Below are 26108 nucleotides of genomic sequence, written 5' to 3'. Positions count from 1 at the left end.
TCAGTCCTGTCCTCTGTGCTCTCCTTGGAGTTAAAGGCTTATTTGGCGAACCACTAAGAGGTTCAGGATGGATGGACATCTGCCATGCGGGCTTCTGAAGGGATCACTGGAAAGACTACAGTGGCTCTCTGTGCCTACAGGTGGTCTTTTGGGGTGCTTTTGTGGGAAATCTTCACTCTGGGCGGCTCCCCATACCCTGGTGTGCCTGTGGAGGAACTTTTCAAGCTGCTGAAGGAGGGTCATCGAATGGACAAGCCTAGTAACTGCACCAACGAGCTGTAAGCCTGAGCCAGGCCCTTGGGAAGAATGGGCAGAGGGAAGTTTGGGCAGAGGGAAGGGAGTATGAGTCTACAAGAGTGGCTCTTCCTTGTCACCCTCCCCCAAGCTCTACAGCCCATCACTCTGCTTTTGCCCTTCTTCTATGACCTCATGATCCCACCACAGGTACATGATGATGCGGGACTGCTGGCATGCAGTACCCTCTCAGAGGCCTACCTTCAAGCAACTGGTGGAAGACCTGGACCGTATTGTGGCCTTGACTTCCAACCAGGTAGGGCTGCCCTGAACTAGACCTTAAACCATTATCATGAGGACACATCAGCTGAATACTGCCTCCTACCCATCATTCTCTCCTCTCCTATTTCAGGAGTATTTGGACCTGTCCATGCCTCTAGACCAGTACTCTCCCAGTTTTCCCGATACTCGAAGCTCTACCTGCTCCTCTGGGGAGGACTCTGTCTTCTCTCATGAGCCACTGCCTGAGGAGCCCTGTCTGCCTCGACACCCAACCCCACATGCCAATGGTGGACTCAAACGACGCTGACAACCACCCTCTCTGACACTCCCTACCAAAGCTCCATCATCAGCTGTGTCCCTCACCCACAGCTCCCTGCTGAACTCGACTGCCTTCCCTCTTCCCTTTTCCTGCTGGCATGAGCCAGCTGCCTGTGTGAGGCCTTCTTGTGTGGCCTGTCTTCCCCTACCAAGCTCCCCCTTTCTCCTCTTCCTCAGTCTGCTTGTGAGAGGAGAGCAGAGGCAGGTACTTGCTGGTAGCCACTTCATTCCCTCCCAAGTTTGGACCAATACTCTTCCTTGCCACCTGGCACTGCCTAGAGGGCTGGCCAGGAGTAGAATGAGCAGGCAAGCAGGGAGAGCTTCCTGAGAGTTCTTGTGTTGTCAGCCCCTTGCATTATGGTGGCAGGTGCCTTGTCCTCGGGCTACAACAGCAGGGAGGTCACTGCTTCAGGCCTCAGTTGAAGACCCTCTGTTCCAGATGGATGGTGCCAGTGGCTTATTAATTGTAGTACTAATTTGCTTTGCTGACCAAAATGCCTGGTACCAGAGAATGGCAAGGGTAAAGACTGGAGCAGTGATGTGGTCCTGGACTGGGGGATTTGTACATAGCTATGAAAAAAACACTAAGTGTATAAATCTGAGTATATATTTACATGTCTTTTTAAAAGGGTCATTACCAGAGATTTACCTTTGGGTAAGATGCTCCTGGTAGCAGGGAGGCATCAGTTGCTATATATTAAAAACAAAGAAAAAAAAAAAGGAAAATGTTTTTAAAAAGGTCATATATTTTTTGCTACTTTTGCTGTTTTATTTTTTTAAATTATGTTCTAAACCTATTTTCAGTTTAGGTCCCTCAATAAAAATTGCTGCTGCTTCATTTTTATATTGGCTGTGTGAAAAGGGAGCAGATGTCCATCGGAAAGGAGGGATGCCAAGGGGCTATATGCCATCTACACAGAAGGCACTGCATACTCGCCACTTTGCCTTGTGGTCTCTTCTTCAGGCCTTTGGTACAAACCCCCTACCTCTCCAATGCCATTGGAAAGGCAGGAAAAGAAGACATCAGCATTGTGGGCAGGAGCCCCAGAGGAGCTGGGCCAAGAGCCAAGGCCACAGCAGCCTGTGACCACAAATTGTTTCCTCAGAGGAAACTAAGGTGGGGGGGGCGCTGGAATAGCCAAGTCATAGAGCTAACGAGAGAAAAACAAGGATTATCTAGTGGGTCTGCAAGTACCCCCCTTTGTGTGGGCATGATCTGGCCTGTGCTTGTGTAAGGAAAACTGGTCAACTACGGCAGTGTACGTTCAGGTCCCTTGTTTGTCTTTCCTGTCTTCCTGTGACCAGACTGCATTTGTTAGTCTGTTGCAGATCTTGGCTTCCTGTGCAAACTCCACCCATCAGTGCCTCAGGAAAGGGAAGAAAAGTCTGAACGGTTTTTTGTGTTTGTTTTTTTTGGGGGGGTTCAGGCTGTTTTGAAACTTGCTTCTGCCACCTGCTGGTTGTTCCTGTCCTGGCCAAGTGGATTCTGGCTCTTGGGTACTTCATTGTTTAGCAGCCTCTATCCTTAAAGCTTACTTTGGGTGGGTCAACCACTGAATATAAAAGCATATTGAATCTTATGCTTTCATTCTGTAAGGAAAATGAAATTGCTGCTTTAAGTTTCCTTTCTCAGCTGGGTAATTTTTGGAAGCTGCAGTGTTGGTTACCATTGTAAAATTCTCTTCTCTCTGTAATCATGCAACTGTTGACATATACTACAAATGTATTTGTTTTAATAAGGTATGATTTGATGAACAGAATCAGGAAGTGAGTTTCAGCTCTTAAAATAATTTGCTTTCAGACAAAATGGTAGCATCTTTTCTTTGTAAACTAAGCAATTGCTGCCTAGACCTCACCTTGACATGGTGTTATGTCAGTGAATGAGAATTTATATAAAGGGCTCTGCCTCCTGGAGAGGTGCTAGAAAAGTAAAAGGCACTAACAGTGATGTCCCTGCTGTTACTACTCAAATCACCCACAAGTTTCTCTGGAGACTAAGTTGGCTGACAAAAGACAGTGAAGTTAACCTGAGAAAATAAAATGGCTATTTTACTTTGATGACTATATGGGGGTCTCTTGGGAAAAGGAATTCAGTTTATCTAATGAAGACATTGTGCTGTCAAAATGCTGAATCTGTCTGGTTTCCTAAGGGTTAAAAGATTAAGGCCTGAGATCACCACAGAATTCATCAATCAATACTGCCCTTGCATCTTTCCTAATTGCCATAGGCTGGAGATCATCAGTCCCTTGGCTCTGCTAATGTAATATATTGATTTCAGGTAAGTAAGATTGAACACAGATGAAGCAAGAAATCTATCTTAATGGTAATGAAGTCACTGTTTGTCAGCTACCACTGGATGGAGCCAGCAAGCTAAAAATCTCTGGTAGCACTAAGTAATGTGCCAGTCAGCTCTGAAGTAAAAATTTTGACCTTCCCTGTATGTCCTGGTAGTGAATAGGATTCTTTGGCTTGAAGTTAGCCATGTAAGGCATTGATTGAACATCACTGATCAGAATTCTATTATAATTCAAGTACACAATTAGACATGGCACAAGGTCAGGGCCATAAATATTTTAAGTGCCACCAACAGCTATTTTAACAGAATTCTGTGAGATGCAGGCCACATTTAACATTGCTGCAGGTGGATGTTAGAGAGGGCCTAAAATATTCCCAGTGAGATTAGCAGCAGCAAGCAGAGCCAGGCATCTGCATCAACAGGTAAGAGTAGAGAGCAATAAGAGGAAGTTTTGCAACAACCTAGCATGACTTTCCATTCCCTCAGCTGATGGGAGCTAGAAAAGCTAAGATCAGGAATGCAGATATTAAGAAGGACTTTGACTGGAGCAAGTCCTCTCAGCCAACAATAGCATTCAGAATCCTACATATCATACTGCCTCCTGGATACATGTCCAAGCACATTAGAATTGTTGGACTTAGTGACATGCTAGTTAGAGATTCACTTATCGTTTTATTAAAGACAGGGTCTCATGTATCCCAGGCTGGCCTTGAAGTTCTGGTCCTTCTGCTTCCATGTCCCAAGTATTTGGGGTTAGACATGTGCTACCACACCTGATTTCAATCTTTTGTCACTCCAGGATGGCTAAGACAGTGGTGTGCCAAAGCTGGTTCTCAGAAACACACTATACATCACTTACCAGTTCTGCATTTAGTGGACTCATGTTCGTAGCCTGAAGTCATCTGGGGGTAAAGGAAGAATACATACATCACTAGAATCTGAAAAGATGCTACAAATCTAGGCTCTTTTCAGAGCGATGCTCACTGTTTACCAGAGCACCATCAGCCAGCATTTGGTATAGGGACAGATCTAACAGTAATGGAACAACAAAGCAATGAGAACAAAGAAACATCCATGACTTTTCTAGGGTAAGCTATTATCATTTGGATGGGTGGGGGGGTATCAAGTGTCCTGTGTGCTTTAGTGAAAAGAGATGAAGGCAGACCATGGTCAGAAGTGACTAAGGCCTTGACCTAACCATTCCTGTTTGGCTAACAAAGCTACGAAGAATTGTCACATAGCCCAGCAGCACAAATGACTCATCCAACTGAAACTGGATGAAACAGGTTAACTAGTTGTCTTTCCCATATTTGACACCTGAGATGTGCACTAAGATAGACACCCATTGCTTTAAAAATGGGAATTTTATTGTGAATCATCTAGCTAGATCCGTAGAATGTTGTATTTGCGTAGTAGGGATTCATTATCTGTTTGGAAGCGCAGTTAATAGGACAAGGTGAAGCTCACTGATAGAGAAGCTAAAGCTTTTTTTTCTTTTGGCAATACTGGAGCCTGAAACTTGGCTTTGTGCTTGCTAGGCAAGTGTTTACCACTTGAGTTATGCCTCGAGACCTTTAAAAAAAAAAAAAAAGACTAAATAAGTCTTGTTACGTAGTCCAGATTGGCCTTAAAATTCACTCTTGCCCTGTTCCTTGAAAACTGGGATTATAAGTAGGCATCTTGAAGCATTTCAAGGTGCATTTTCCTTGCTGTAAAGTGCTGGGCATTTCTCATGCAAGTGATCAGATAGGATAGATTTTTATTCGATATAAATCCCATCTAACTGCTTTCAATTTCACAGCAAGTTTAATAAATTTAATTTCATTGTGGACAGGCTGACATACCTTCTCCCCTACCCCAGGGAAAAAAAGCTTTTGGGTCAGCAGTATGGCAGTCTTGTCAAGTTGTTTCCAGTATTAATACTGGAATATATTTCCAGTATTACATGATCCAGTATTATATAGTCCAGTGGTAATACTAGGATATACACAATACTTGTTACTGGATAGCACAGGGATTATGTATGACTGATTCCCTATGACTAACAGTCTCACTTGTGAAAGACAAACTGACCAAACACACCCAGAACAAATGTGTAAGCCTTACACCCTTAATTTTGTTTCCTAGCACAATGGTAACTAATGAAAGCCATATGTGCTACAATAATGGCCACCTTCCAGACTCCTGTAGCCTCTGTGGGCATAGGAGGTGGATGGATGTCTGACCAGCTAAGCAGCAGCCAAATCATTTTGATTGCCATGTTTAACTTCCCAATTTTTCTGGTTAGGCCTTTCTGAGAAATATATCCATCTTGTCTCAGGGTGCTTTGTTTCCAGGGCACTGTTCCTACTGGTGACCGGTCTGAAAAAGTTGGTCAGGTGTTCTGAAAATGAATTTTGGAGTCCCAAGTTTTGATTAGGGATTTTAAGCCATGATAAGCAAAAGTATCCAAGATGCCAAGCTGCTTCCATAATGTAGCAACAACAAAAAAACCTTCTGAAAAGATACACACAAACAGGAAGCTGTTCAAAAACATGGTGGGGATAGGCTTTACATAAAGTTTAGTGTGATGACACAATAGTACAGAGGAATTGGGCTTTGAATTATGTTTCTCTAAATGGTCTGAGCGTGGTGTCACTGCTGATCCCTGGAATGGTCACAAGCCCACCAAGGAGTAAATGGCTGATCCTCAAACCAGACACCGAGTCTTAGCTGAAGTCCTTCATGGATGTGGTGCTACTGCTGCGCTGGTCCTTAGGCTCCTTTGGAATTAGCCTTGCTGGTCTGAGAGATCTTAGATTTGGCCTGCAGGGTCTAGGTATAAAACATAGGACCATGGGTCACAACTGGATATGTTAAGTTCTTTGAGACTCCCTGTTTGGTTTTGGTGAAAAAAGAACTGACCACAAAGTTATGTCTGTGTATAACCTACATTGGTACTAAAAATGAGGAAGACATGCAAGCAGAGCCCCTGTGCCTTTGGGTCATTTTCTAGATGCTTAGCCCATCTTTGTTCACATAGCAACTTGGAATGTTCAAAGCCACACCACAGTTCAATTCTGTGAATTCTCTACTGTTTACTTGTATCATGCTGTCTGTCTCCAAATTCCTTCACCCAACTCAGAAAAATAGACACTTAATTTATATATATATATATACACACACACACATATATATATATATATATATATATATATTTCTGCTAACATTTAAATTGCTTCCTAGTAGTATTTCCTGACACCAGAGGCCTTTGTAAGAAAAAAAATAAAACATTCCATCTGGTGCATAGAAAATAAGGACTTTTGTATACTGTAATTTAGTTTTTAGACTTAACATGTCTGGTTTACCATTAAATTATTTGGTAAATTTGTTTTCTTTTTTTGCTTTTGGATAATGATAAAATACAGTGGTTATGAGATGACTAGAGTTCAACCTACAAGTTCTGGTTTGGATGACAGGACCTGTGCAGCATTTTTCAATAGAATTCTAGTCTCCCTAATTAACTAGAGGGAAGGGAGTTTTTCTGAATACTTACAGCTTCTTGAGACGAAGTGATAGATCCTTGGGGTAAAGAAGTAGGTGCTGATGGTTTTATGGGTGTTGATGATACTGGGGGTAGTTGTATAAATTCTTCACCCTTAAACATCACAACTGAGGGTTGGATTACTGATTAAAACAAAATGTCTACTAGGTCTACTATCATGACTCAAGGAATTTATAACAATTGATTCATTCACCAGTGCAGGATTCAAAAGGCAAAATCTGAAATATAACATCAAGTAATGGAGCTACATACCCAGCCCAAAATACTTAACTTAGAAACATGCTGTATAATAAATAAGCCTTAAGAATGCTAGGGGCTTAAAAGAGAAAAATTAGTTAATTCACATAAGTCCTCTAACCTTAGTTCCTTTCAGCTGAGGTGCACGATCTACCATATTCTCTTTAGATTCAGGGGAGGTAGGTGATTTCATAGAAATGTTTGTCTTTGGAGCCTAGGGAAAAGAATATTTTACATAGTGTAAGATCTCTGCTGCTCTTTCAAAAATTTGGAGGGTCTTTTACAGTTACTCTGTTTCTAATAGCATTGGTGTAACTTAGTTAAAATTGACACCAATCATTTTTTCTATCACAAATGGTAAATTTGCCTGACAAAAATGGTAGATAATATTTAAATAATATTCATTTAAAATGTTTGAAAGAAGCCAAGCATCAATGGCTCATGCCTATAATCCTCGTTACGCAATAGGCTGAGATCGGAGGACTGCATTCAAAGCCAGCCCTAGCAGGAAAGTCTGTGAGACTTATTTTCAGCAAACTACCAAAAAAAGCTGGAAGTGGAGCCGTGGCTCATGTGGTAAGAGTGCTAGCCTTAACTTAAAAAGAAACTTAGGACCTCAAAGGGAGGGTATGAGAGAGAAAGAGGGAAGAACTAACACTAAGCAAAAGGAAAGAAATGTATGTATCACCTGATTTGGAACAAATAGTTTTTTTTGGGGGGGGGGTCTGGTCGTGGGGCCTGAACTCTAGGCCTGGGCGCTGTCCCTCAGCTCTTCAGCTCAAGGCTAGGGTTCTACCACTTGAGCCACAGTGCCACTTCCGGCTTTTTTCTTTTTTGCTTATGTGGTGCTGAGGAATCGAATCCAGGGCCTCATGCATGCAAGGCAAGCGCTCTACCACTGAGCCACCTTCCCAGCCCCGGAATAAATAGTTTTATTGTTAAAGTTCGTAGAGTTCATAAACTGTAGATTAAGGTGATGATTATCTTTGTGAAGGTTAAAATGTGTTTGTGACTTTAGCTAAGTATAACTTACAGTACTGTGAAATTTCTGTAATCACTGAATCTCAATAAAGAAATATTTAATAAAAAAAACAACTAGAAGCTTAGGGACAGCACTCAGGCCAAGTTCAAGCCCCAGGATGGACACACACACACACGCGCCAGGATGAACACACACACACATACACACACACATGCTCAGCTGGGCGCCAGTGGCTCACTCCTATAATCCTGGCTACTCAGGAGGCTGAGATCTGAGGATCATGGTTCAAAGCCAGCCCGGGCAGGAGCATCTGTGAAACTCTTACCTCCAATTAATCACCAGAAAACTGGAAGTGACTCTGTGGCTCAAGTGGTAGAGGGCTCACCTTGAGCTAAATAGCTCAGGGACAGTGCCCAGGCCCAGAGTTCAAGCCCCACAAATGATCAAAAAAAAAAAAAAAAGCTTAAAAGAAGCTTCGGAGAAGCTGGGGGCATATCTCAATAGTAAAGTGAATGCTTAAATGTGTGAGCCCTGGGTAACACAAGGAAAATGGGGAAGGAGGGGTATAATAATAGATTAAATTAGGGACTGAATATCTAGCTAACCTAACTTTAAGAATCACTAGATTTTCAAAATTTATAACCAGGTGCTTGGTGGCTGACATCTATAATCCTAGCTACTTAGGAGGCTGAAATCTGAGGATCTCAGGCAGACAAATCCTGGAGACTTGTCCTTAATTTACAAAAAAGAAAAGGTATGGCTCAGGTGGTAGAGCACCATCCATGAATGAAAAAAATTGAATGAGAGTCCCTGAGTTCAAGCTCCAATATTGGCACAAAAATAACAAATTTAAGGCAGGCACCAGTGGCTCACATCTGAAATCCTAGCTACTCAGGAGGCTGAGATCTGAGGATCACGGTTCAATGCCAGCTCGGGCAGGAAACTCCGTGAGACTCTAATAAACCACTTGAAAACCGGAAGTGGCACTGTGGCGGTAGAGCGCTAGCCTTGAGCACAGGGACAGCACCCAAGCCCAGAGTTCAAACCTCATGACGGACAAAAAAACAAAACAAATAACAAATTTATGTTCTGTGGAAATAACGTGTACTTTGAAAGAAAAGAGTTATGTAAATCCAAAATTCTGTTCAATTCATTGTTTTTCTTTCTTTTTTTTGCTTATGTGGTGCTGAGGAATGGAACCCAGGGCCTCAGGCATGCAAGGCAAGCGCTCTACCACTGAGCCACCTTCCCAGCCCCCCAATTCTGTGTTTTTCTAAGTTATTTCCAAAGCCAGAAAGCAACATCTGGATAAAGACTCTCTACCCATCAAGAGTAATTTTGAGAAACAGATTTAGCTTGACACTGCACTCCTTCAAAATAATGATTAACTTTGGTCTGTCCTAAGTGGGCCCAGAAGGTAAATCAGGAATTGACTAGCCTGCCTTAATAATCTGTACTACAAAACTGTTTCTAGTTTTTCTAGAACCCACTGTGGACAAAACCAAAACCAGATTACCCTCTGGAAATGAGAGAAGGCCATATAGTATTTCCTAGAGTAGACTTTTCATGTTGGTTTCAGATAGTTATCTTTGATGTGTGCTAGGAAGGGTCAACAGCATTCCTTTCTTTTTTTCTTGTCAGTCATGGGGCTTGAATTCAGGGCCTGAGTGCTGTCCCTGAGTGCATCAAGGCTAACTCTGCCACATTAAGCCACAGTTCTACATCTGGTTTTCTGGTAGTTAATTGGAGATAAGAATCTCATGGACTTTCTTGCTCTAGCTGGCTGTGAACCGTGATCCTCAGATCTCAGCCTCCTGAGTAGCTAGGGTTACAGGCGTGAGCCACCAGCACCTGGCTCCTCAATAGCACATTTTAAGATTAAACATATCAGTCCTAGCTCAGTCCTCACTTAGCCAAAGCTACTAAAATAAATCACATGTGCAGCATTTTTCTTTTTCACTCATGAAAATGGAGTTATACTGGAAGCAAGACACTCCAGTACTTAGGCCCATCCTGGACTGGTTCTTCATGTGCTTGGCAAATTAGTTACGGAAATAAAGTTGAAGGAAGACAAAAAGTTAAGGTTAGCCATTACAAAAAGGCTAGGTTAGCCATTACAAAAAAAAAAAAGTCTGGATACAAAAAAAATTTAGTTTAAAAGGAGAGAAAGAACAGAAGTGAAATAAAAATAGCAAATAAGGACCACATAGTTAAAGAGCAAAACTATTAGTAAACTTAGTAAAATTCCTGTGTCAAGCGTAAAGGCAGTAGTACTCCTATGGCTTGCAATAGTCTGGGTAGCTTTGTGGGGAGGAGTGGAGGATAGAACCATGGCCTCACACACGTAGTCGATCACGAAACTGCACACACATCCACAAAAATTCTGCGTGGCTTTAGAGGACCTTTGGAATTTTTCTAAAATATTGCATAGATGGCAAGGTGGTAGGATAGAATGGTGAAAGGGGGAAAACTGATCAAGATGAATTATACACATAACTGGACATGCTAAATTGAAATTCCTTTGTTACAGCTACTTAAAGTTTTTTTTTTTTGTTTTGTTTTTGGGTCCAGTCGTGGGGCCTGAACTCTGGGCCTGGGCACTGTCCCTCAGCTCTTCAGCTCAAGGCTAGCGCTCTACCACTTGAGCCACAGCGCCACTTCCAGCTTTTTTTTCTTTTTGCTTATGTGGTGCTGAGAAATCGAACCCAGGGCCTCAGGCATGCAAGGCAAGCGCTCTTCCACTGAGCCACCTTCCCAGCCCCAAGATTATTATTATTTTTTTTAATGTTAAAGCTACTTGGTCCAAATTCTGAAAGAAATGCTTTCCTTGACTGCAAAAGGAGACAAACTGGTGGAAAGGTTCAGTTATGGAACTCTAGATTTTCTCCCAACCCTGTTGCTTACCTTTATACTTGGTGGTATCTCAATTGGCTTTGGTTTCACATCTATCAGGTAGAAGGTACGTGACAGGAGCAAAAGAGAAGGAGGGACATTTTCCTTTAGGTGGAGATCCAGCCACTGGAGATGGAAGGACATAAAACATAGTCATCTACTTTGTTACACCTTCCTCTACCACATGCTGTAACCTCTGGTAGAATAAGGATAAAACCACTAGCCTCCTAGGTAGGCATCAGGGGTTCATGTCTGTCAACCTAGCTACTCATGAGGCTGAGATCTGAGAATCACAATTTGAAACCAGCCTGGGCACTTAAGTCTATGAGACTCTTATCTCTAGTTAGTTGGCAAAAAAAAAAAAAAGTCAATCTTACTAACTCAAACCAATATTAGAATGAGAAAGATTAAGTTTTTAAGAATTGGCCAACTCTTGGAGGGTTTTTTCTTGAAGACAAGGTCTTTCTAGGCTATCTCAGTCTCCCAAGTGCTGAGATAACTGGTGTGATGCTAGGCCTGGCTTTCTTTTTGTTAGTTGTGGGGCTTGAGCTCAGGGCCTGGACACAGTCCCTGAGTTCTTTTTGCTCAAGGCTAGCTCTCTACCACTTTGAGCCACAGCACCATTTCCAGTTTTCTGGTGGTTAATTGGAGATAAAGGAAAGAAAGTCTGAGCCTCTCATCTCCAATTAACCACCAAAAAAAAAAAAGCTGGGAGCTGTGGCTCAAGTGGTAGAGAGCTACAAAGCTTGAGCTAAAAAGCTCAAGCTCAGGAACTGTGCCCAGGCCCTGAGTTCAGCCCTAGAACTGGCACACAAAAAAAGATAATTCCAATTACTGTTGAGGACTTTACAAGCAATGCATGAGTACTCTTTCTATCCAAGGATCAGAGTTTAATACTCTAATCATTGCCAATATCATAAGTTAATGTAGTATGTTTTAGTTCTAATTTATGAATAAGGTAAAATATTTCACATGGGTACCATTTTATATGTTTGTACAAGTATTCAGTTGCCAAGTATAGTTGGTCCTGCATGTAAGAGAAAAGCTAAAACCTAATAGGAGTTTAAAGGCACAGCACTAGCCCCTATTACAAAATAATATAAAATTATAAAAATAAGAATTATGAGCTGGGAGCATAGCTCAAGCAGAAGGGTTCCTGGCTAGCATGCAGTACCTAGTACTGCCAAAACTAAGAGGAGAAAAGGGGAAGGGAGGGCAGAGAGGAAGAGGCAAACAGAATAGGAATAAATTCCTTTGTATTTAAGCAGTAATGCCTTTAGTTAAAATACAAATATGTTATTTGAAGCACTATTAAACATCTATAACCAAAGCAAACACTTCTAATTGATTAGGGGAACTAAGTGGAAAAGCAGCTTCAGGTGGGCTACCAGGCATAATCTGGATTTTTCAACAGACTGACATTTATCAATGGCAGGCCTCAGAATTTCTGCCAAGTCCCTTACTGTGCATGGAGTAGGCAAATTCTAAAGTGGCCCATGATTCCCCTATCTCTGGTATATCCATACCTCCACATGTTCAAACACTACTGTAGGTGCTATATGGAAGGATTTTGCAGATATAATTAAGATTCTATGGCAGATGATTTACAAGAAGGATATTATTCAAGTGGGCCTTGTATAATCATGAGCCTTTAAATTTGGGGCTAGTTAGGGGTCAAACATGGGAAGTTCAAGATTGGGAACACAAGAAGAATCTGAATGTGAGAAGTCCATTGCTGGCTTTGTAGATGGAAGAGAGCCAAAAGGTAGAAGATGCAGGTGGCCTCTTAATGCTGAGAGCAGCTGGGGGCTGGCAGCCAGTGAGGAAGCAAGGATAAAGTCCTTGTTCCTACAGCTGCAAGGAACTAGGTCAGCCAACAAAATAAATTATTTGGAAGTAGATTCTTTGCTATGCCCTTTAGTAAGAAACACAGGCCTGTACTGAAGTGTGAACTAAAAGGCACTGGTTTGGTTTGTTTGGTGCCAGTATTTGGGCTTGAACTCAGGGCCTAGTTATTCTTCCTTAGCTTTTTTTGCTCAAGGCTGGCAACCAACCCCTTAAACCACAGCTCCACTTCCAGCATTTTGCTGCTTAACTGGACATAAGAGTGTCACAGACTTTCTTGTCTGGTCTGGTTCTGAACCATGATGCTAAAACCTCAGCCTCCTGAGTAGCTAGGATTTCAGGCAATAAGCCACCATTGCCTGGTAATAGGCATTGTTTTAAGCCATTAAAATTTGTGATACTTTGTAATACTGCTATAGAAAAACTAGTCCTGTTCCAAAATGCCAAGTGTAGCTTATTTCAGTGTCCCACTGCTCAATGAAATAAGGCAAATTAGGTAAGATGGTTTACTTATTTGGATCTTAAATATCCCCATAAGGCCCATGTCATTCTGAAGGCCTAGTCCCTAAACTTGGTGCTGCTGGAGATAGGAGATGGGTCCGAGTGAGAGGAAGGTCAGGTGCTGGAAAATGCCTTTGAAAGGAATACTGGGACTGGGACTATGGCTATTTGTTTTCCTTTTCCTAACCACAAAGGGATGAACAGACTGCCCCAGCCACATCTCTGTATGATTACTATGAGATCACAAGTCCAAAGCAAGAAGGCTAAGTGACCATGGACTGAAAGCTCTGAAAGTGCAAACCAAAATACATTTTTAAGTTGAATATCTCAGGTATTCTGTCACAGTAACAGAAAGTTGACTTAACAAATTTGCAAAATAGAGATCTCAAAATGAGGTCTGCATATTGTATGAGAGAGAGTCCCAGTGAAGAAGGCCAGGAATGCTGTTGCTTGCCTCTGTGAACTGTTGTCGTAGTTGTTCCTCAGTAAGACCCAAGGATCTCATCCCGCGGGCCCTACAGGCTGCTTGTAGTTCTGACACACTCAAATCCTTCACCCCTTCTTTGGCAATCATCTGCAAGAAGTATAAGGAATCTTTTCATTCAATTTTACATAATCCCTATATGCCAGCAAAATACACAGAAACATAGAATTGAGGTTTTGACTCTCCCTTGCACTGATTTCTGCAAAGGCCAAGACCAAAAAGTAACAAGGTGACTAGGAAGGCAGCAGTTGAGATTCAGGGTATTCTTGTAACAGATATTAATAATAGAGAAATTAATATAATTTATTCCATACACACACACGTATATTGTCTGTCGTGGAGCCTGAACTCTGGGCCTGGGCACTGTCCCTCAGCTCTTCAGCTCAAGGCTAGAGCTCTACCACTTGAGCCACAGCACAACTTCCGGTTTTTTCTGCTTATGTAGTGATGAGCCTCATGCATGTGAGGCAAGCGCTTTACCACTAAGCCACCTTCCCAGACCTCTTCCCAATATTTTGCTAACAAGTATTTCCCTTCTCAGTTTATGTTTTGCCTGCTTGTGGCATCCTTTTCTTCTCATAGCCTTTTTTTGGGGTTTATTAGAAAAAATATTTTATTTGAAAACATTTCAAGATACCACCTGTTGCATGTCCCACTGCTCCTCCCCCACCCCGACCCTGCCCACTGCCTCTACCCCAGAAATGCCCTTAACTCTCTAGTCCACTAAACTCCCTCAATAAATAACCATACTTTCCACCTAATGTGATTCAGATCTATGGTACTTCTAGGATCAGTATTGGTTCCAAAGTTATGAAAGCAACATCTTAAATAGAAATGGAGTCAGTGGGATCATGTTTTCTCAGTTCCCTGAGGTAGAATGCTTTATAGCAGCTGATTCAGATTCAGGAAATATTTTCAGTTGTGTGTGTGTGTGTATGTGTGTGTGTGTGTGTGTGTGTTGGTACTAAGGCTTGAACTGAGGGCCTTAAGTTCTCACTTGACTTCCTTGCTATAGCTGGTCCTCTACCACTCAAACCACCCCTCCAGTCCAGCATTTTGCTAGTAATTGGAGATGTTCTTTCTAGGGGTTTTCTGCCTGGGCTAGCTTTGAACCAAGATCTTCCAGGTTTTGGCATCCTGAATAGCTAAGATTACAGGAACAAGCTACAGGTGTTAAACATTTTGTTTTGTTTGTGGTACTGGTGATTGAGCTCTAGACCTTACATTTGTTGGCAGGCACACTATAATCTGACCGATGTCCTTAGACCTTTCTTACTTTATATAGTTTTGGAAAAGAATCTAGCCTAGACTACCATTCTCCTGTTTACATCTCCCATATAGCTAAAAAGATAGGCACATGCTACCAAGCCTAGCTATTGGTTCTTGTTTTATGTGGTGTCTGGCCATGAACCATGAACCATGATCCTCTTGGTCTCAACCTTCTGAGTAGCTGGGATTATATGTGTAAGCGTTCATGCTAAGTTATTTCCAGTTTTGAAAGAAATCTAATTAACAGTTATAGTCTAAATGGTGCTTTCTGTAAGATGTCTATTGCTTTTCCTCCCAGCATTATGTGTTGCCACCCATTTCCTCCTAGTCCACTTTGCTCATCAGAATATTTACTTTGGCACTATCCCCTGAGTGGGGACCAGAAGTGTGGGGATGTGGCCTTGCCAGGAATCTACTGAGCTGCTATTTCCTTCCCAGCATGTCCTAACTGCTTTAGATTAGTCCCAGCTAAGACATCAAATAAAGACTGCTAACAATGGCCTTCTCAATAAAATAACCCCCAGTACATCAAACAATTCCAAAAAATGAGTAATCAAGGTTCAAGTAAGTTGTCATGGTAATAGTTGTTTAAACCACTCATTTTGTCAGAACCAGTCCATGACTAGACCCAACAGAGAATACTGCAGTTCATCACAATGTTACCTGAAGGTGCTTCCCAGTGCCTTGAAATCCCCTACAGCTATGGTTAAGCTCTTACTTCATCATCTGCTTTTATAGACTTCAGTGTCATCAAGAGCTGAAAGCGGAGCAAATTGTTGGTTCCAAAGGACTGCAATTCTAGCAGTTTGCAAAGGGCAACCAGCTGAGGTCGATCTAAATGCTCCAGGGCTAGCTGATCCTCAAAGAGTTTGGAAAATCGAACTATCTCCTTTGTGCTGGGCCTGTGGCCTGTCTGGACCTGGGCAATGGAACAACAAAGTTAATTAAAATGTATGTCCTACTGAAGATAAACATTCCAGTAGACTATTTGAAAGAATTGTCAAGGCAGTTATGAATTCTACTTACTGTCCAAAAATGGATCTTGTGTTTCAAAGAACAGTAAAGAAATCTGCCTGAAGTCAAACTGAATCATCTGAAAACTCAGGAGTAGTACAAAAGTTTGACTAATTCCACCATCTTTCTAAGAAGTTAACATTCTCAACACAATTACTTTGGGCTTTTCTAAAAGTTGCTGTAAATATTTACAATGTCATATATTTATAATTTAGATTTTTGCAACTAACAAAGATTGTGAGCAATTTGGAAGATCCATGATAACATGAATTTTTCATGTAACTCCAGCCCAGAAGTGTTCGATATGATTGAAAAGACTGACACCTGTTTTACGTAGGATGAAAACTGTGTTGAAGCATCTCCCAATTTGGCTTTGTTCCTCTTTGCCATTTCTGTAATTGTTTCTTGAAGGAACTTTGCTAGCTCCAACTTTGCAGCCATTTTCTTCTTTTGTCTTTCTTCCTTAATATTAGAAGAGGAAAAAGTTAAGTAAGGATGGAAGAAAAAACTGTTACCTTGCTATTGATTATCCTTAAAACAAGCATTGTACTAATGTGCAGGCCTAATTGAATGGGTTTGGTGAGAACCAAAGCAAAGCTAAAGTAGCATCTACTTGAAACTTGTCTCCTTGATATTACATCTATTTCTCATGAATACAATGATCATAGCATTTGACTGACCCAAAATGAAAGGCTTTGTCATTATGAGGAATAAAATGGTATCTCTTTTTTTTTTTTTTTTGGTTGGTCATGGGGCCTGAACTCTGGGCCTGGGCGCTGTCCCTAAGCTCTTCAGCTCAAGGCTAGCACTCTACCATTTGAGCCACAGTGCCACTTCCAGCTTTTTCTGCTTATGTGGTGCTGAGGAATGGAACCCAGGGCCTCATGTATGCAAGGCAAGCACTCTAACACAAAGCCACCTTCCCAGGCCAAGATGGTATCTCTTAACCTCAAACTATAAAGTAGCATCTTGGCTGCTACTTGAATAAACACCTGGTTTGAGTAATCCCAGATTCTGCTCTATAAATAAGAAAATAAGAAAACTAACTATCCTAAAGTAGTATAGAGTTTAAATAGAAAACAGACATAACTATAATTTGTTCTTAAATGCTATAATAAATATGAAAAAACTCACTACAAAGAAGAGAGTTAACTGGATGTCCTATAGATACTACATTGAGTCATATTTTGTTAGTCCTTATTCATCATCAGAAATGCAGTGCAGTTGGATGTAAGCTTGTAATCCTAGCTACTGAGGAGGCTAAGATGTGAGGATCCAGGTTCAAAGCTAGCCTGAGCAGAAAAATCTGTGACACTCTTATCTCCAATTGAACATTAAAAAGCTGGAGGTGGAGCTGAAGTGGCTCAAGTGGTTGAGTGCTAGCCTTGGGCAAAAAAAGCTAAGGGACAGAAACTAGGCCCTGTGTTCAATCCCCATTAGCAGTGTAGCATGCACACTTGCACACGCACACAAAAGAAGTCATGAAATGACACGGGCAAACGTTAAATGTATATTGTTAAAAAGAAGTCATCCTGAAAAGGCCATATACAGTAAAAAGACCAGTGGTTGCCATGAGCTAGAGGAGGAACAGAGTAGGGACAAGCAGGAAGAATAGAAGGGGCTTTTAGAACAGTTTATTCTATACAATACTGTGAGGGTAGATATAGACATCAGTACAAAATGGAGAACTATACACTACCAAGAACGAAGCCAAATATCAAGTATGAGCTTTAACTAATAATGATGTATCAATATGGGTCCTTTAGTTGTAACACAGCACTTCACTGATGCTGGATGTCAATAATGAAAACTTAGGTGAGAGGTGGGAATGGTACATTAAACTCTACTTCCTGCCCAATTTTCCTGTAAACTACTTTTTCCTGTAAATTTCTTGACTCTTTTTCTGTTTCAAAGTACAGAATTCTGTCTAAAGTCAAACTAGATCATGAAAAATAGTCTTTTTTTTTTTTTTTTTTTTTTGCCAGTTCTGGAGCTTGAACTCCAGGACTGGGTGATGTCCCTGAGCTTTTTCGCTCAAGGCTAGCATGCTACCACTTGAACCACAGCTCTACTTCTGACTTTTTGGTGGTTAACAGATGGTATGAGTCTTAGACTTTACTGCCTGGGCTGGCTTTGAAACTTGATCCTCAGATATCAGCTTCTGAGTAGCTAGGATTACAGGTGTGAGAGCCACCAGCACTTAGTTTAATTTTCTTTTTTCTTTTTGGTAGGTCATGGGGCTTGAACTCTGGGCCTGAGTGCTGTCCATCAGCTCTTCAGCTCAAGGCTAGCACTCTACCACTTAAGCCACAGTACCACTTCTGGTTTTCTGGTGGTTTATTGGAGATGAGTTTCACTGCCTTTTCCATCTAGGGTGGCTTTGAAACATGATCCTCAGATCTCAGTCTTCTGATTAGCAAGGATTAAAGGTGTGAGCCGCCACCACCTGGCTTAATTTTAAGTTAAAAAGAAAAAAACCTTACCTTTTTGGATTCACTTTCAAAAGTTGATGGCAACATATTTGGGAAGAGTTTCACAAACAGTGGTATCAGAAACTCCATGAAGGGCACAATTACGAATACCATAAATGGAACCAGGCGGAAAACATCAGCACAAGTTCTCAACAACTAGAGGAATGAATGCATAAGAAGTACTCCATTATTTTAGGGCATACCCAAAACAAATTAACCCAAATCAAGCCTGCCTTGGTCCTTACAGTCTTAAAAGAAAAAAGACAGGTTTTCTGCTACTCTGTGAAATATTTATGAGATTATCTTCAAGAAAATCTATAACATATTATTAACATTGCTTAGGGACGCATATATTAATGACATAGCATTAATTAAAATTTATTGTTTTTTGGCTTGCCTGTTTGTGCTGGCACCCGGACTCGAACTACAGGCTTTGCATGCTCACAGCTGGCATTTTGCTGGTTAATTGGAGATAAGAGTAAGGTCTTACCAACTTTTCTGCCCAGGCTGGCTTTAAATGATCCTCAGATCTCAGCCTCCTGAATAGCTAGGATGAGAGGAGTAATGCTGTGGCACTTGGCTTAAAATTTACTGTTTTCTTTGGTGATAGGATTTTGCTATGTTGTCCGGACTGGTCTTAAATTTATGGATAAAACTCATCCTCACACTTCAGCCTCTCCATAGACATATGTTGCTGCACTAGACTTTAAAATTAGTTTTTAAATATGTATATGTTTAGTATATTAACACTTGTACTTATGCATTTAATTTGATACCTCTTAAGTCCTTCGACATATTAAAAGCACAACTGTAATCATTCTATAGGCAAATATATTTTAAAAAATTAAGTGAGGGCTGGGAATGTGGCTTAGTGGTAGAGTGCTTGCCTAGCATGTATGAAGCCCTGGGTTCAATTCCTCAGTACCACATAAACAGAAAAAGATAGAAGTGGTGCTGTGGCTCAAGTGGTTGAGTGCTAGCCTTGAACAAAAGAAGCTCAGGGACAATGCTTAGGCCCTGAGTTCAAGCCACAGGACTGGCAAAAAAAAAAAAAATTAAGTGAAAGTTTGTTACAGACAAACTCAGAAGGAAACTCAGGTTGTGTGAAAGCTGCAGGTATCCCACAATGGTAGGGTACTTGTCTGGCATATGCAAGGCCAGGGGTTCCGCTCTCAGCACTACATGAAAACGAACTCCGGTTCTGACCAATATTTATCATCCCTACTTTAGTATCTGAATTGGGGAAGTGTCCAGGCAAGCTACTTTGACATTTTTAAGATAAAGTTTAAGATATGTTTAAAACTTGGCTCTTACCAAACCTAGTGGCTCTAATTCCAGCTACTCAGAAAGCTGAGCTTGGGAAAGGTCAAGACTAGCTCCAGCAAAAAGTTAGCAAGACTGTATATGAACATAAAAAACTAGATATGGTGGAGCATGCCTTTAACCTTAGGTGCAAGGGTCAGAACTCAAGACCCTCTTCAAAAGATAACTAAAGCAAAAATTGGTTCCAGGTATGGCTCAAATGGTAGAGTGCCAACCTAGCAAGTATGAAGTCCCTGAATTGAGATCCCAGTATTTAAACAAACAAAAAACCCAGTTTGGTTCCAAATAATTCACATTAAATTTCACATTTTCCTCCTCACATAAGGTTCTCTCCTACCCTTCGTCTTTCTCGTCTGGTCAGCACCTGTCCATGCAGCAGTCTCCAAACCATTCTAGCAGCAACTTTGGTGTCAATCCAAAGTAAGTGGAATCCATTATAATAATATTTAAGTTCATCAACGATTTTTTGTCTGAAAGATCGTTTTCTTTCATTAATCTTTGTCTCAGGTCTTTTTGTGGACTGAGGACTTGTCTCTTTTGGATTTTCTGGGGTTTGTTCCAGCTGATGTTTACTAGGGCCCTGGTGTAGCCAACAAGTTGATGTGTGTGGCTTTTGGATTAGTCTAGTTCGTAAGTGAAGTCCTTCACTGTCTGACTGACTGATATAGGAGGAGTACTTCTTACTTCTGTAGTTCTTCACATAGTTCTTACTTAAATAATCAGGCAAGTGAAGAAATGCAAGCGATGGAGAATAAGAAGAGCAGGTAGGAAGCACAAAATGGCTAGGGAATCTGGAATAAAAAGCAATATTCTTTCAACACAGAGCAGTACAAAATAATTTTTTTTTGTTTTTCTTTTTTTTTTTTTTTAGTGCTGGGACTATAGCCCAGGGCTCACCATCCTCTAAGGCTTTACCAATGAGATGCTTTTACCATACTCCTAAATATAACTTCTTATCCAAGCTTAAATATAGTATGTTTAATCATTGAATGTGTTCTATAAAAAAACTAATAAATTAATCCCTAAGTATAATTTGCTATATAAGACATTAGAGGTTTTATTAACAATACCTACTAGCAAACATTTTTCTGTTAGAGATTATGTCTGATAGTGTTGTCGCCAAATACTATCATAAAATAGATAGAAGACCTGTGTTTTTACCCATGCTATTGATAATAGGAATTTTTAAGGTACACTTAGTGGTCTCTGTGGTGATTAACCAATCATGTAATACTGCTTTTTGTAAGTATTTTCTATGGTCTCCTTCAAATGAAAGGAACTTCATGCAGAAATGCCTTCTCCAAAATTTCTCAAGAACATTAGGAATAAGAATTAAAATTGAGTACTGTGACCAAGAATCTATACATTATAGTATGGTAACAACTGACCATCTTCAGTTAAACTGGAAAATAAAAGTAAGACAAGCCAGGCACCAGCGGCTCATGCTTATAATTCTAGCTACTCAAGAGGTTGAGATCCAAGGATCACAATTCAAAGCTAGTCTCGGCAGGAAAGTCTGTAAAATTCTTTTTTTTTTTTATTGTGAAAATATTGTACAGAGGGGTTACAATTACATGGGCAAGATAATGAGCACATTTCTTATCAAGCATTGTAGTCTCCTCCTTTGTTTTCCCTTCCCATCCCTTTCCATCCTTCCGCCCCCCCAAGCCTCCTCCCCCACCCTACCAAAGTTGTAAAGTTCGTTTTCGACATAACTACTTATACATCTCATTGTTGCAATGGGTCCACCTGTATCCCTATTTAAACGATTTTTTTCCCTTCCCCTCCACAAATTATACGGACATCCAATACAGTGAAAGCAGGGGTTATACCGTGGGGGAGGGACATACAAAGCAACAAAGATGTAATCTTATAAATGTGTTAGAAACAATCACATGAAAGAAAAAAGCATTTGAATTCATATCTTAGGGTTCATTTCCCTAACATCAACTTATCTGACCTTTTCTGCTTGACTCAGACATATACTAGTTATTGCAAATAAGATTCTTAAGCCGCAAAAAGCTACAAGAGATGTGTGGCTCAAGTGGTACAGCCCTAGCCTTGAGTGAAAAAGTTAAGGAACCATGCCCAAACCCTGAGTTCAAGTGCTAGTACTTACACACACACACACACACACACACACACAGAGTTCTGAGCAAAGAAAGTTACTGGCAAAGAGACTTCTGGCAAAAAAAAAAATGGCTTTTCCATTCTTTTATTTTTAAAGTATGCCACAACATTTTTTTAAGTAAAAATTAAAAAAAAAACACTTAATGGCCAAATTGGAAAGTGTACAGTATATTTGGCACATTGTAAGTTCTCAGTGAATATTATGAATATATAAATAAGCGGTAATAGGCTTTTATGAGAGACAGGCATATATCCTAGAACTGTGGACTAGCCTTTTATTCCCTTTTAAATCTGAAAGCCTTGTTTTATATCCACAGTTTCAGAGGCATTACCCTGAAACTATCTTACCTGTCCTACACATCTACAAAATTATCAGCCTAATTTCTAAAGTTTAAATACATTAAAATGCCAAGATTCAGCACAGTTAAAAATCAGTGACACTGGCTGGGAAGGTGGCTCAGTGGTAGAGCGCTTGCCTTGCATGCCTGAGGCCCTGGGTTCCATTCCTCAGCACCACTTAAGCAAAAAGAAAAAAGAAAAAAATCAGTGACATTGTGTACTAAGCCAATCCTTTCATAGATTTCATAGATATACTTTCCATCCAGATGAATAAAGTTCATATACCCATAGGGGAAAGGGACATTTCTAAAACTTACCTTGTCCGGACAATAGCTAAGACTGAATGATAACTGTAGAAGGCCATATTTCTGTCTCATCTAACCAATACAAGAGACCTAGGCAAAAGAGTAAAGAAGTTAGTATTTAAAAACAAAAAAATCATGGCTGGGCTGGAAATGTGGCTTAGTGGTAGAGTGCTTGCCTTGCATGCATGAAGCCCTGGGTTCAGTCCTCAGTACCACATGCACCGTAAAAGCCAGAAATGGCACTATGGCTCAAGTGATAGAGTGCTAGCCTTAAGCAAAAGCAGCTCAGGGACAGTGCCCATGCCCTGAGTTCAAGCCCCAGGACTGGCCAAAAAAAAAAAAAGACATAGCTGGGTGCAGGTGGCTCATGCCTCTAATCAAGAGTCTAAGATCTGGGCTGGGAAGGTGGCTCAGTGGTAGGGTGCTTGCCTTGCATGCCTGAGGCCCTGGGTTCGATTCCTCAGCACCACATAAGCAAAAAGAAAAAAAGCTTGAAGTGATGCTGTGGCTCAAATGGTAGAGCACTAGTCTTGAGCTGAAGAGCTGAGGGACTGCACCCAGGCCCAGAGTTCAGGCCCCACGAGTGGACCCCCGCCCTCCCCCCAAGAGTCTGAGATCTGAAGATCATCCAATTAATCATCAACTCTGGAAGTGAAGCCGTGGCTCAAGTGACAGAACAAAAAAAGCTCAGGGAGCACCCAGGCCCTGAATTCAAACCCCAGGACTAGCAGGTGTGTATGCGCGCACACACACATACACACATCAATTAAAAAGTATCAGGATTTAAGTTTTTAATTATAGCAAGAACAGAAAATTTGCATATTCAAAGTGCAAATCTTCAAGTTCATTCCAACAATTGTAACATTTTCCTAGCTCTGAGTTGGAGATCTCAATACATACAAATGATCTGTAAGATGATGATGCTCATGGAAGTGGCCTGCCCTTCCCATTTTAATTTCTGGTCAGAGATCTGAAATATATAATAACCTGCAAAGGGGGAGGGGCAGTATTTAAGAAGGTAAGAAAGACAGGCGCTGGTGGCTTACACCTGTAATCCTAGCTACTCAGGAGGCAGTTCAAAGCCAGCCCGGGCAGGAAAGTCCGTGAAACTCCAATAAACCACCAGAAAATTGGAAGTGGCGCTGTGGCTTAAGTAGTAGAGCACTAGCCTTGAGCTGAAGAGCTGAGGGACAGCGCTCAGGCCCAGAGTTCAAGCCCCAAGACCGACAAATATTGTAATAATAATAAACTTTTATTCTATTTGATCAAGCTATCCCAGCCCTTAAGTCTGAGCTAAAATCGCTCCCGTGCAGGTGAAAACGGGTTTTCGCGTTAGTGATTCTCCAGAGCCCAAACTGAACTTTGGATCCCTTTAAGCTTCAGGCCTTTCTCTACCCTGCAGCGTTCTTCAGCTAGGAGAGCCGGTATGCAGTTAACTGGGCTTAGAGGGTCACACTGGAACGGAAGACCTCAACCCCTGAACTAACATTCTGATCAGGGGATGGCAGAACCTCTAAAGCAGCCCATGGCGGAGGGCCCTGGCTGTGGGAAGGCCAGACCTGCCCCGGCGGTTACGGAGCGCCCAGGCTGGCACTCCGCCCTGGGCAGCAGCACCCCCTTGGGTTTCTCACAGCCCCACCCCTCCCCCGGGGGTTACCTGCGTGTCTGGCGCGTCACCACGCAATGCAAAACGCGTCCTCCGCTTCCTCAGCCCGCGGCTTTGGGGAGTGGGGTTTGGGTGGGCTGTGGTTGGGGTGAGGTCGCGGGAATTTTCTCTGTTTGTGGGAGATGCAGGGCTGGAGTAGGCCCGGAAAAGACGGCCCTTGGGAGTGATCCTGGTTGTAGAAATCAAGACGAGAGAAGCAGGGCGCATGGCACAGAGTGGAAATTCGGCGGCGACGCGCGGGAAAGGGGGTGTCGTAGAGGCTGAACTCCCAAGTTTGGAGGCTGGGTAGGGGACGAAATCGAGGGCGGAGGAGAGCAAGGTGGGATGGGGGCGCTGATGGGAGTTGGAAGGTGCAGAGGAAACGGGCTCCAGGAGGTGGGACGTAAGCCGCCCACCAGGAAGTAATACCGGGACCACCTCTACTTCCTCCTGGGGACTGCCTCTACCTCCACGGCCCGCTCCCCGGAACGGCCGCCTCGGTCCTCCCAGTTCTTTCCCACTTCCTCCCCCACCCGACAGCTAGAAAGGCCCCGAGGCCTAGCCTCTATGGCTCCACCTCTTGCCTCTCACACCATGACGTCATTGAGTGATGACACCACCATCCAATGAGCTTTCAAATGCTAGGGCGCTCCTTCCTGGGAGCCCGCCCTCCAGGCCTTAAGGTCTCACCTTACTCGATAAGACTTCACGATTGCCTTTAGTCCAGGAAGCGTCGGTGGTGGAGTACACAGCTGACGTTTCTCTGTTTATCCACAGGATGCCAACCCTCGGAGACACCCTGAAATAAAGGCCAGATTAAAGGGGATCTAATCCTAGTGTAAAGTTGGATAGTCGCCATGGTAACCGTCTTGGTATCACGAATGACGTCACTTTGATGTAGTTTCCTCCTCCCACTCACAACTCGGAAACTGCTTTTGGGGGACCTGAGAGCTGCGGAGGAGATCGAGGGGGCGTGGCAGAGGGGGAATGGGAAGGAAAACAACCCTCTGGCTTCACCAGAACGCAAGACAGGAAAGCCGAGAAATCTTTATATGGCAAAACCTAAATTCTTCTGAGAAATGGTCACTTAACAAGTGTTGGTTATGAACAGCAGTTTGTGTAGAAATCCCAACATCTGACGTTTATATTTAGCATAGCTGTAAAATAAGTCATAGCACATTTGGGGGCACTTCGTTTCCTTGAATAGCAACAGTCTTGGCCCAGTGAAAAGATACAGAAATATTCTTATTTGCACGTTCTCTCTTCCCATCCATTGATTTGGTTCTTCTCTTTTCCTTCTTTTTTGTCAGTCGTGGAGCTTGAACTCTGGGCCTGGGCACTGTCCTTCTACCACTTGAGCCACAGCACCACTTCTGGCTGCTTTTTGATTTATGTGGTGCTGAGGAATCGAACCCAGCGCCTCATGCATGCGAAGCAAGCACTCTACCACTGAGTCACCTTCCCAGCCCCGGCTTTTAAAGATGAAAATTGTAGTGACTCAGCTAACCCCAGACAATAAGGAGTCGCTCTCTCACGGAGAATCCTATTCACATGTGAGCCAGTTACAGACTTTTTTTCATCTGGGTAGCACATGTGTGAGGATGGAAGATGGCGGGATTAAATTTCAGTAAGAACTGCAGACTACTTCGAATCCAGAAACCATTTTCAGCTAATAACCAAATAGGATCAACTATGTCAAGTAGATAAAACTTTTCAGTTTAGCCGCTAGAGGTCCCTTTGTGAATATCTGATACCCAACTTAACATATAAAGGTTTCATCTCAGGTTTTATGTTTACAAGAATTAAAATAAATCTACGCATCTTTTCACATCACTTTTCCCTCCCTGAAAATTCACAGTGGATAATGTTTTAGCTTTAAAGGATAGGTATAGCCTTCATACCCATTTTGCAAACATATCACTCACTGTATTTCCACATACATGTATTTTTTTCTGGAAAAGATTAGAAAGGATACAAAAATATTCCTCTCAATTCA

General features: G+C 41.9%; 2 protein-coding genes across 14 annotated transcripts in view; one reads left to right on the top strand and one right to left on the bottom strand.

Annotated features, from left to right (window-relative positions):
- The window catches only part of Fgfr1 (fibroblast growth factor receptor 1), a 56059-nt gene extending 53167 nt beyond the window's left edge, over positions 1-2892 (top strand). For all 7 annotated transcript variants that reach the window (XM_013025913.1, XM_013025898.1, XM_013025889.1 and 4 more), the window contains 3 exons: positions 141-278; positions 445-550; positions 647-2892. In XM_013025913.1, the coding sequence (XP_012881367.1) occupies positions 141-278; positions 445-550; positions 647-823 (421 nt within the window). In that variant the 3' untranslated portion in view covers positions 824-2892. The remainder of the gene's footprint in view (positions 1-140; positions 279-444; positions 551-646) is intronic.
- Positions 2893-4476: 1584 nt separating this feature from the next.
- On the bottom strand, positions 4477-24914 carry Letm2 (leucine zipper-EF-hand containing transmembrane protein 2). 7 transcript variants are annotated; one of them, XM_013026785.1, is made up of 11 exons: positions 24125-24210; positions 22480-22557; positions 20031-20484; positions 18383-18526; positions 16224-16361; positions 15604-15804; positions 13587-13706; positions 10799-10912; positions 7034-7126; positions 6667-6768; positions 4477-5945 (listed from the first exon to the last, which is right to left on the bottom strand). In XM_013026785.1, the coding sequence occupies exons 2-11, from the start codon at positions 22524-22526 to the stop codon at positions 5886-5888; spliced, it is 1473 nt and encodes a 490-aa protein (XP_012882239.1). In that variant the 5' UTR covers positions 22527-22557; positions 24125-24210; the 3' UTR covers positions 4477-5885. The 7 variants fall into 7 exon arrangements, with proteins under 7 accessions (XP_012882239.1, XP_012882256.1, XP_012882279.1 ...); XM_013026802.1 differs by lacking the exons at positions 20031-20484; positions 22480-22557 and adding an exon at positions 24803-24914 and having other exon boundaries at positions 24125-24414; XM_013026825.1 differs by lacking the exons at positions 20031-20484; positions 22480-22557 and adding an exon at positions 24580-24596 and having other exon boundaries at positions 24125-24302.
- Positions 24915-26108: the final 1194 nt, after the last annotated feature.

Source organism: Dipodomys ordii, unplaced genomic scaffold (assembly GCF_000151885.1).
Source record: "Dipodomys ordii isolate 6190 unplaced genomic scaffold, Dord_2.0 Scaffold4, whole genome shotgun sequence".
In the NCBI taxonomy this organism is placed as follows: Eukaryota; Metazoa; Chordata; class Mammalia; order Rodentia; family Heteromyidae; genus Dipodomys; species Dipodomys ordii.
The sequence above is the reverse complement of the archived record's forward strand: the minus strand, read 5'-3'. Positions and strand labels throughout refer to the sequence as shown.